The following is a 12,276-nucleotide window of genomic DNA, read 5'->3' on the forward strand; positions in this document are numbered from 1 at the left end:
ATTCTAGAAGGTTTTAGGGACTTCTATTCAGCAGCATATGCAGTAGGCACATGTATAAAGAGACGTGTTTAAAAGAAAGAGGTGTTGGTGGATGCATTCTGACAGGGGATGGGATGTGAGCAGCACACACTCACACGTTTGTTTTACTATCCTTGTGGGTTCCAAACAATCGATTGATTCAAAGTCCTGTTTTCCTTAACTCCAAACCCCTAACGCGAACCCTTAAATACTAACCCTAACTGGCGACCGTGTCAGTGTACATGCGCCCGGCCCACCACAGGAGTTGCTAGCGCAATGGGACAAGGACATCCCGGCTGGCCAAGCCCTCCCTTAACCCGGATGACGCTTGGTCAGTATGTGCAGCACACGGAATCGAACCCGGATCTATAGTGACCCCTCAAACACCGCGATGCAGTGCCTCAGACCTCTGCGCCTCTCGGGAGGCCCTCCCTAACCCTAATTCTAACTCTAACCCCAACCCTAAACCTAACCCCTAAGCCTAAAATATACTTTTTTTCCTTGCGGGGCTGGCTAAATGTTCCCACTTGTCTGAATTTTCCTTGTTTTACTTTCTTCTGAGGACATTTCTGGTCCCCACAAGGATAGTAAAACAAAACACACGCACACGCATTCTGTACCTGTGACATTTAATCCATCAGATCTCTGACACCAGACCAGTCGAGAGGAGCTTCTCCACGCTCCTGTCATCCACTTGTACTCATAACACTGGCCCTCTGTAGTGGGAGAAGAGATATGGGTCAGTACAGACATACTTCATATTACATAGCATGAAGGGACAAATGCACATTTGTGCATGCGTGTGTGTGTGCGTGTGCGTGTGCGCGTGTGCGTGTGTGTGTGTGTGTGTGTGTGTGTGTGTATAGACTGACCAGTGCAGGGCCGGGCTTCCCACTCCTGTTCTGGACACTGCAGTAGGTTCTCTGGCTCCTGGGCCAGCACGGCTCTGGATCTGACCTGCACTGAGCCGAAACCCAGGTCATCTCCACTGACACAGCTCAGCTGACACGGGCTCCACACTGTCCAGTCAGTCAGGTAGCAGTCACCTGTACATAAACACACAGTACATAACTTACAACACATTTAGCTGTACACAGTTGAAAACTTACAGTACTATATGAGACGTTACTGTTAAGCATGTAACCTAACCAAAAATATGGCTTCAGAGTCTATCCTGGTCATATCACAACATTCCTGGCCCTGGCACTACACAATTATAATGGGAAACTTGAATTTGGTTTTGTTACGCCCTGACCTTAGAGAGACGTTTTATTTCTTTATTTGGTTAGGTCAGGGTGTGATTTGGGGTGGGCATTCTATGTTGTCTATTTCTTTGTTTTGGCCGAGTATGGTTCCCAATCAGAGGCAGCTGTCTATCGTTGTCTCTGATTGGGAATCATACTTAGGTAGCCTTTCTTCCACCTGTGTTTGTGGGTAGTTATTTTCTGTTTAGTCTCTGTTACCTGACAGAACTGTTCGCTTTTCTTTTGTTACTTTGTTAGTGTTTTTTGATGATAAAAAAAAATCATGAACACTTTTCACGCTGCGCTTTGGTCCACTCCTTCCGACTGGAGCCGTTACAGGTTTGGATGTCATCCTTTTTCCACACGGATTGTCACCAGGCAGACGTTTCAGATTTCCTCAGAGAATTCTCTTTTTGTTAAAGAGGTTTAATAAACCCTACCCCTGATAAAGCTTAGAAGATCAACGTTCTCAAATACTTCCCCAACAGAGCCAGATCACATTTTTCATCATCCCCTATTCTACCTTGAATCAGGGTGTTCTCAGAAAACAGGCTGTTTCCCATTAAGAATAGGTCAGAGCAGTCCATTCATTCATCCTGTTGTAGTGACAGAGAGGAAGTGAGCACACGTCTAAATACTAATTACTAATAAAGCCGTCAGGTCCAAGGAAGCCTAATCCTCCTTACGATGCTCACCTGTCTGCTGTCTGTGTCAGGTGTCAGGCATGGTGGGGCCATGGACTGAGATACAATCAGGCAGGGGGAGGCTTGGGTGTGATGAGGCAGAGGAGGGGGAGAGAGGTGATGTCTGGTGGGGTTTCATGTGGAGAGGGAGGGGACACCTGGATAAAGTACCTGTCTGATATCTGCCTGAGCTAAACCACTGGAGATTAGGGCTGGCTATGTAGATAGGTAATTTAGTAGGCCACAGACATAGGGTTTGTGTGATGTGAATGAGGGCAATGAATGGTAGAATAGTAGGGAAGTAGGCTACAAAGATGACTTTGACTACACATGTCCACAACTACCAAAAGCATCACTCTGGACACACACACACACACACCACATGCAATTTTCTGCTGCATGAGCTGGTGTCCTAACGCTCTACTTCTGCTACACTGGAGCTGTCAAAATGGGACGTTGGATATGTCACTGATAGGCTTTGGCAAAAAAGGAAATATGGAACTGTAAAAATTCACACTAGTCGCTTTCAGATCTGCTTTTTACCCTTTCCCTCTGAAATGTATGACGTCGAAAGGTTTATATTCAGAGAAATTCTCCACTTTCATGTCATTGGAGATGAAGAAATCATGTAATCATAAAATCAGATTTGAGAATACTCACTTTACTAGCTTGTTGGATTCAGACGTTGGTGGGCTCACTAGCACCAGCCTCTGAGCATCTGAACATCCAATCCTCATTGCCTACAGTCAGTGACAACGGACACTGCTCCTAACAAATTCATGCTATGAGAGAGCTGGGCTAGAATATATCACAGCTAGGACCATATAAATGTATCTTAGCATATCTGCTGATGAATGTGACTTAATGGCAGTAGTGAACTCAGGTCAGCCTAAAAGGAACAGCTAAATGTTTCTCTATAGTTAGTAAATAACGTTAAAGGACAAGGCGCTTTCTCGACCAGATAAAGCTAGAAAAATCTACGGAACACCATTAATGTTACACATTGAACTATCTACATCGTAGATTAGAAGGATGCTCAAAGGTGAATCTTTACTGACCATAGGGTCAGAGGTTTTTCCAGGTCAGATCTTGGCTGCCTCTTATCGAGGGACGGGGTCCACTGTCCAGGACTCTGTTTCATCAGTCATTGCAGGCCAAGTTAGTTACCTGGACAGGGCGAGGTGCAGGGTTCTTCCAGGGTGACCCGTTTGTCTCCTTCTACCGAGGGCTCCAGGTTTCCACACATCTCATCATCCACCAGGCTGCCCTCTTCCTGGCCAGACCCGTCCGACACGAAGCAAGACACGTTACGGAACCGCAGCCCTTCTCCGCACCTCGCACCCTAGACAATAAACAGAGAGAATAATATAGGTTAAAATACAACTCCATAGATATTTCATTTTGTGTCACAGATTGCCATTTAGTTCAATGACTCGGGTTTGTGCCACAATAATGTGTTAGCCCTCTGAGCTATAGCCTAGGCATTAGCTTGGGAAGCTAACACAGGTCTTCAGGTCTCAGGCAAGGTTACCTACCAGGTGAGCTAGGTTCACTGAACCACGTGCCTTACACATATACATTCACACAGAGCTGGTCTGCTGTGTAGACAACATCCAACTGTTACAGTTCAGAGTGTCAGTGTCTGTCAAGGCCATGGCAATGATCTTTGATTTGTCAGAAATAGCTTCTCTAGGATTGTGCTGTAGGCTGCTAATGAGCTACTGTCTGCTGTCAGAAACCCCAGCAGCAGGAGAAAACAGCCCAGAACAAAGGAGTGTCAACGTTCCCTCACTCTGCAATACAGAATACAGTGCCGTCTGTCAAAAATATAGATGCTTCTGGCAAATAAGAGGGAAAGAAAGAGAAAGAGGTACAGACAGAGAAAGAGGTACAGACAGAGAAAGAGGCTTAGACAGAGAAAGAGGTACAGACAGAGAAAGAGGTACAGACAGAGAAAGAGGCTTAGACAGAGAAAGAGGTACAGACAGAGAAAGAGGCTTAGACAGAGAAAGAGGCTTAGACAGAGAAAGAGGTACAGACAGAGAAAGAGGCTTAGACAGAGAAAGGCGGTACCAAAGAAATCGGTAATACAGACATTGTCATCCTGCAAGAAGCCTGGTATAGAGGAGACGTACCCACTGGTTGCCCTCTAGGTTACAGAGAGCTGGTAGTCCCATCCACCAAACTACCAGGTGTGAAACAGGGAAGGGACTCAGGGGGTATGGTAATTTGGTATAGAGCAGACCTAACTCACTCCATTAAATTAATCAAAACAGGAACATTCTACATTTGGCTAGAAATTCAAAAGGAAATGATCCTAACAGAGAAAAATGTCCTCCTGTGTGCTACCTATATCACCCCACTAGAATCCCCATACTTTAACGAAGACAGCTTCTCCATCCTGGAGGGGGAAATCAATCATTTCCAGGCCCAGGGACATGTACTAGTCTGTGGCGACCTAAATGCCAGAACCGGACAAGAACCTGACACCCTCAGCACACAGGGGGACAAACACCTGCCTGGAGGTGACAGCATTCCCTCCCACATATGCCCCCCTAGGCACAACTATGACAACACAACCAACAAAAACGGGTCACAACTCCTGCAGCTCTGCCGCACGCTGGGTATGTACATAGTCAATGGTAGGCTTCGAGGGGACTCCTATGGTAGGTACACCTATAGCTCATCTCTTGGCAGTAGTACTGTAGACTACTTTATCACTGACCTCAACCCAGAGTCTCTCAGAGCGTTCACAGTCAGCCCACTGACACCCCTATCAGACCACAGCAAAATCACAGTCTACTTAAACAGAGCAATACTCAATCATGAGGCATCAAAGCCAAAGGAACTGAGTAACATTAAGAAATGCTATAGATGGAAGGAATGCAGTTTGGAAACCTACCAAAACAACAATTAGGCAACAACAAATTCAATCCCTTTTAGACAATTTCCTGGGTAAAACGTTCCACTGTAATAGTGAAGGTGTAAACTTGGCAGTAGAAAATCTTAACAGTATATTTGACCTCTCAGCTTCCCTATCAAATCTAAAAATCTCAAATAGAAAACCGAAGAAAATTAACAATAATGACAAATGGTTTGATGAAGAATGCAAAAATCTAAGAAAGAAATTGAGAAACCTGTCCAACCAAAAACATAAAGACCTGGAAAACCTGAGTCTACGCCTTCACTATGGTGAATCACTAAAACAATACAGAAATACACTACGGAAAAAGAAGGAACAGCATGTCAGAAATCAGCTCAATGTAATTGAAGAATCCATAGACTCTAACCACTTCTGGGAAAATTGGAAAACACTAAACAAACAACAACACAAATAATTATCTATCCAAAATGGAGATGTATGGGTAAACCACTTCTCCAATCTTTTTGGCTCTATAACAAAGAATAAAGAGCAAAAACATATACATGATCAAATACAGATCTTAGAATCAACTATTAAAGACTACCAGAACCCACTGGATTCTCCAATTACATTGAATGAGTTACAGGACAAAATAAAAACCCTCCAACCCAAAAAGGCCTGTGGTGTTGATGGTATCCTCAATGAAATGATCAAATATACAGACAACAAATTCCAATTGGCTATACTAAAACTCTTTAACATCATCCTTAGCTCTGGCATCTTCCCCAATATTTGGAACCAAGGACTGATCAGCCCAATCCACAAAAGTGGAGACAAATTTGACCCCAATAACTACCGTGGAATATGCGTCAACAGTAACCTTGGGAAAATCCTCTGCATTATCATTAACAGCAGACTCGTACATTTCCTCAATGAAAACAATGTACTGAGCAAATGTCAAATTGGCTTTTTACATAATTACCGTACAACAGACCATGTATTCACCCTGCACACCCTAATTGACAACCAAACAAACCAAAACAAAGGCAAAGTCTTCTCATGCTTTGTTGATTTCAAAAAAGCCTTCGACTCAATTTGGCATGAGGGTCTGCTATACAAACTGATGGAAAGTGGTGTTGGGGGTAAAACATACGACATTATAAAATCCATGTACACAAACAACAAGTGTGCGGTTAAAATTGGCAAAAAACACACACATTTCTTCACACAGGGTCGTGGGGTGAGACAGGGATGCAGCTTAAGCCCCACCTTCTTCAACATATATATCAACGAATTGGCGCGGGCACTAGAAAAGTCTGCAGCACCCGGCCTCACCCTACTAGAATCCGAAGTCAAATGTCTGCTGTTTGCTGATGATCTGGTGCTTCTGTCACCAACCAAGGAGGGCCTACAGCAGCACCTAGATCTTATGCACAGATTCTGTCAGACCTGGGCCCTAACAGAAAATCTCAGTAAGACCAAAATAATGGTGATCCAAAAAAGGTCCAGTCACCAGGACCACAAATACAAATTCCATCTAGACACTGTTGCCCTAGAGCACACAAAAAACTATACATACCTTGGCCTAAACATCAGCGCCACAGGTAACTTCCACAAAGCTGTGAACGATCTGAGAGACAAGTCAAGAAGGGCATTCTATGCCATCAAAAGGAACATAAATTTCAACATACCAATTAGGATGTGGCTAAAAATACTTGAATCAGTCATAGAGCCCATTGCCCTTTATGGTTGTGAGGTCTGGGGTCCGCTCACCAACCAAGACTTCACAAAATGGGACAAACACCAAATTGAGACTCTGCACGCAGAATTCTGCAAAAATATCCTCCGTGTACAACGTAGAACACCAAATAATGCATGCAGAGCAGAATTAGGCCGATACCCACTAATTATCAAAATCCAGAAAAGAGCCGTTAAATTCTATAACCACTTAAAAGGAAGCGATTCCCAAACCTTCCACAACAAAGCCATCACCTACAGAGAGATGAACCTGGAGAATAGTCCCCTAAGCAAGCTGGTTGTGGGGCTCTGTTCACAAACACAAACACACCCTACAGAGCCCCAGGACAGCAGCACAATTAGACCCAACCAAATCATGAGAAAACAAAAAGATAATTAATTGACACATTGGAAAGAATTAACAAAAAAACAGAGCAAACTAGAATGCTTTTGGCCCTACACAGAGAGTACACAGCGGCAGAATACCTGACCACTGTGACAGACCCAAAATTAAGGAAAGCTTTGACTATGTACAGACTCAGTGAGCATAGCCTTGCTATTGAGAAAGGCCGCCGTAGGCAGACATGGCTCTCAAGAGAAGACAGGCTATGTGCTCACTGCCCACAAAATGAGGTGGAAACTGAGCTGCACTTCCTAACCTCCTGCCCAATGTATGACCATATTAGAGAGACATATTTCCCTCAGATTACACAGATCCACAAAGAATTCGAAAACAAACCAATTTTGATAAACTCCCATATCTACTGGGTGAAATTCCACAGTGTGCCATCACAGCAGCAAGATTTGTGACCTGTTACCACGAGAAAAGGGCAACCAGTGAAGAACACACACCATTGTAAATACAACCCATATTTATGCTTATTTATTTTATCTTGTGTCCTTTACCATTTGTACATTGTTAAAACACTGTATATATATAATATGACATTTGTAATGTCTTTATTGTTTTGAAACTTCTGTATGTGTAATGTTTACTGTTAATTTGTATAGTTTATTTCACTTTATATACCCACTTTATATAATATCGACCTCACTTGCTATGGCAATGTTAACACATGTTTCCCATGCCAATAAAGCCCTTGAATTGAATTGAATTGAATTGAAAGGCTTAGACAGAGCAAGGCTTAGACAGAGAAAGAGGTACAGACAGAGAAAGAGGTACAGACAGAGAAAGAGGCTTAGACAGAGAAAGAGGCTTAGACAGAGAAAGAGGTACAGACAGAGAAAGAGGTACAGACAGAGAAAGACGCTTAGACAGAGAAAGGCTTAGACAGAGAAAGAGGCTTAGAGAGAGAAAGGCTTAGACAGAGAAAGAGGTACAGACAGAGAAAGAGGCTTAGACAGAGAAAGAGGCTTAGACAGAGAAAGAGGCGCAGACAGAGAAAGGCTTAGACAGAGAAAGAGGCTTAGACAGAGAAGGCTTAGACGGAGAAAGAGGCTCAGACAGAGAAAGAGGCTTAGACAGAGAAAGAGGCGCAGACAGAGAAAGGCTTAGACAGAGGAAGGCTTAGACGGAGAAAGGCTTAGACAGAGAAAGGCTTAGACAGAGGAAGGCTTAGACAGAGAAAGAGGCTTAGACAGAGAAAGAGGCTTAGACAGAGAAAGAGGTACAGACAGAGAAAGAGATTTAGACAGAGAAAGAGGTACAGACAGAGAAAGAGGGTTAGACAGAGAGAGGTACAGACAGAGAAAGAGGCTTAGACAGAGAAAGGTTTAGACAGAGAAAGGCTTAGACAGAGAAAGAGGCTTAGACAGAGGAAGAGGCTTAGACAGAGAAAGGCTTAGACAGAGAAAGAGGCTTAGACAGAGAAAGAGGTACAGACAGAGAAAGAGGCTTAGACAGAGAAAGAGGCTTAGACAGAGAAAGAGGCGCAGACAGAGAAAGGCTTAGACAGAGAAAGAGGCTTAGACAGAGAAGGCTTAGACGGAGAAAGAGGCTCAGACAGAGAAAGAGGCTTAGACAGAGAAAGAGGCGCAGACAGAGAAAGGCTTAGACAGAGGAAGGCTTAGACGGAGAAAGGCTTAGACAGAGAAAGGCTTAGACAGAGGAAGGCTTAGACAGAGAAAGAGGTACAGACAGAGAAAGAGATTTAGACAGAGAAAGAGGTACAGACAGAGAAAGAGGGTTAGACAGAGAGAGGTACAGACAGAGAAAGAGGCTTAGACAGAGAAAGGTTTAGACAGAGAAAGGCTTAGACAGAGAAAGAGGCTTAGACAGAGGAAGAGGCTTAGACAGAGAAAGGCTTAGACAGAGAAAGAGGCTTAGACAGAGAAAGAGGCTTAGACAGAGAAAGAGGCTTAGACAGAGAAAGAGGCACAGAGACAAAACATAGTGTGTGAGAGAAAGATGGAAAGGGAGGCAGAGAGAGAAACAGAAACCCATACAGAGACAGAGGCACAGACAAAACAGAAAGTGTGTGAGAAACCGGGGAAGAGAGAGAGCAAGAGAGAAAGAAAGAGAGAGAGAGAGAGAGAGAGAGAGAGAGAGCGAGAGAGAGAGAGAGAGAGAGAGAGAGAGGTGAGAGGTAGAACACTGTCTCACCTCAGACTTGCACTCTGACCAGGGGCTGTATCTCCATTGGTAACAGGGTCTGACAGGGCAAGGCTTCCACTGTTCCCTCTGACGGGGGCAGGTTCGCCCATCACCCTGGGGCACCTGGAGCATCGTTCTCCTGCGCCACAGCTTCCCTGTAGAGAAAGTTGTTATTTCACACTTCTGTCTCTCAAGTGGATGATTGAGAGTCCAAGGCCCTGTGCAAAATCAAATTAGGTTGTGATTTTCTAGATAGTCAACAAAATGATGTATAGTGGCGGAAACAAAAAGAAAGTCCACTGCATTTCAATGAAACATACATTGTTGTTGTGCTGGAAAAAATAATATTTTCTCGACATGAAAAAAAACCCAGATTCCAGATATGTGGTCCCCAACCCGTCTTGATTGAATAGAGCCTTGTTAAAGACTGGGAGTGCCTTCTAAGCTATTTAAGTAGAGAAAAGGGTCTTCTGATAACAGCATCATAGACGCCCCCAGATATACTCATGTATATGACTCATATCCAGTTCCATCACAATGATCTGGGGCTCTTTCAGGGGCTTCACTGTAAAAGATCACTATCACGTTACACCACTATCTCAGGTAACTTCATTTCTCATTTCTCTCTTCCTCTCTCTCTCTCTCTCTCTCTCCTCCCCCCTATTTAAAGTGGAATTTAAAACAAATGAAATCGAAGAGACTGTGTAATATCAGGGGGGTGTCAGGAGAAGGGGTGAGGGGGACAGGAAGGAATGCTCCTTCTACCCAAAATGCATGTTAAGTGAGGTACCCGGGGGATAGACGTGACACAATTCTGTCAATTAGCTGGTGTCTAATGGGAAACTATCCCAAAATGATATAATACATTCATGTTCAGTAATGCATACCACTTGAAAAGCCACCACAGAAAATAAACTAGATCCTGTAAACTATGAACACTATGAAAATTGAATAACAAAAAAGCTCACTGTCAGATATTACAATAGCAATTCAGATTCCATTGTTCATAGGGCTAGGGTTATAGTAGAGCCATAGTAGAGTAGTGTCTCCACCCAGTTTGGATCACACTCCCTTTACTACTATAGTAACTTGCTGCAACATCCTATCAGACATTATAGTCTCTGTCATCTGATCTAACAACCCAAAAGGCCAACTCCATCCATCCAAAACACTAGCCTAGGACCATCCATCCACAGTGCTTGCCTATAAGCCCATTCATTCTAACCAGGTATTTAACTCCTAAAGGTTAATTGTCCTGTGTATTTCCTTCACAGGCACAATTACTCCCCTCCTAACTCAACTGAATTAATCATATTAAAATTTTACAAAGCCCTTTTTACAACAGCATTTGTAACAAAGTGCTTTATAAATACCCAGCCGAAAACACAAAAGAACAATCAATGCAGAAGAAGAAGCACAGTGGCTAGGAAAATTCCCTAGAAGATAGATACCTTGTAAGAAGGCTAGAGAGGAACTAGGGTCAGAGGAGTGGCCAGTCCTCTACTATAGCTCCACTAGAGAGGAACCAGGCTCAGAGGAGTGACCAGTCCTCTACTATAGCTCCACTAGAGAGGAACCAGTCTCAGAGGAGTGACCAGTCCTCTACTATACTCCTACATACTCCTATAACAATTGTCATAAATCTGCCGTAGATGTAATTTATATTATCTCCATGTGTCAGTGTTATTTTCTCTACGGCTGACTGCACACGCACAGGGCCTGGGAGGCCTATTCTGCTCCTTAATGTTGAACACAATTACAACAGAGTCCCCCGGGCATGGCTTAGCCTGCAGCTACTCTCTATTCTCACACATCTGCCAATTCATCTTCTGGTGAACCACGATGCATTCCCCGTAGAGAGAATTGTTGCTGCCCCCATAGAGGGTCTCTCCTTCCTTCAGAGATTTTATGCCCGTGAAACCATGAGAGAAATAAACTCCCAGGTTTTTTTAATCAGCAGTTAGGGTTTTCTTGAGATTTTCTCATGTGTGCTTTGTTTCAACGGTGGTTCAACTCAAACGGCGGTTTGCTATTGCATGCACCCATGGTAAGTATTATTCTCCAATGGGATTTTGATTCTGTGCTCTCTGGGGCTGTCTCTCTACTCCCTCGACGGGTGGTCTACTGACAGCGGTGAGTTTGGGGGTGAGGAGCAGTGTGTGACTGGGTGGGCCGCTGGGTAAGGGGGAAGAGCTAGTGCCAGATGTCGCTATCAGTGTTTGGCCGAGGAACACACGTGGTTGTGATTATCTATGCACACAGGTCTGATATGCCCCGGGAAACTAGTGTGTGTGTATGTGTGTGTGTGTGTGTGTGTGTGTGTGTGTGTGTGTGTGTGTGTGTGTGTGTGTGTGTGTGTGTGCGCGTCAGACCTGGGTTCAAGTATGTGTAATTGAGTATTTGTTATGAAATAGTTATTTTCTGTGTATTTGAGTATTTTCAAATAATGTGGCTGGAATCAACTACTTCTATTGGAAGTATTTGAAAGTATTCTCAAATAATGTCCCTTAATAATACTATTTGAATGCATGAGTTAGTGTATTTGAATATTTTCAAATCAGTGCGACATGAAAACACACATATGCGTGCACGAGTGCCTGAGCGTGCATTTGTGTGTGTTTTCACATCGCAGTTATTGATACGACACATTGGTGCTTCCAGGTGTCTCCATTTCCTTTAGAAAAAATTCATAACCTGCAATTCCTTGCTCAGAAACAGATATTAGCTACTCAACATAACCGTGTCCTGCCATCCGACATGGAGGTAAAAAAAATCTACTCCAGGATGAAAAGGAGTGAGTGAGAACATGTTCTCTTCCCCTCCTCTTCCTGTGGTTCACCTGCTGCTACTCTATCCCTCTTTCCTGTGAAAATTCCTCACTTTGCCTGAGGACAGATTAAGGGCTACCACAGTAGCTAGAGCCTGTATTGGTTTCACATCTCGACCTGTATTTGCTTTCTGCCCAACTACGACACTGGCCAGTGCTCTGAAGGACTCCTGAATCCTGGAGTGGTCCCTCAGGCCCAGAGCACACAGGCTTAATGGACCGCCAATCAATCCTCTGATCCTATAGAATTACACATGAGGACATCATCATCCCTCCCCCTCCTTCTCTCCCCCATCCCCATCCCTCTCCCCCTCATCCCTCTCTCCGTTGGTTTAAGGCTCACAATCATT

General features: G+C 43.9%; 1 protein-coding gene across 1 annotated transcript in view; it reads right to left on the reverse strand.

The window, feature by feature from the left end:
• thsd7aa (thrombospondin, type I, domain containing 7Aa) overlaps window positions 1–12,276 on the reverse strand; it is a 151,227-nt gene that overhangs the window by 13,281 nt on the left and 125,670 nt on the right. Inside the window, exons 21-24 of the mRNA XM_021572358.3 lie at window positions 9,109–9,254; window positions 3,113–3,287; window positions 891–1,064; window positions 639–734 (exon numbers count right to left, since the gene is read on the reverse strand). Of these exons, the coding sequence (XP_021428033.3) occupies window positions 639–734; window positions 891–1,064; window positions 3,113–3,287; window positions 9,109–9,254 (591 nt within the window). The remainder of the gene's footprint in view (window positions 1–638; window positions 735–890; window positions 1,065–3,112; window positions 3,288–9,108; window positions 9,255–12,276) is intronic.

The sequence above is a fragment of the Oncorhynchus mykiss genome, chromosome 18 (assembly GCF_057628025.1).
Source record: "Oncorhynchus mykiss isolate SJ-2025 chromosome 18, ASM5762802v1, whole genome shotgun sequence".
Classification (NCBI taxonomy): Eukaryota; Metazoa; Chordata; class Actinopteri; order Salmoniformes; family Salmonidae; genus Oncorhynchus; species Oncorhynchus mykiss.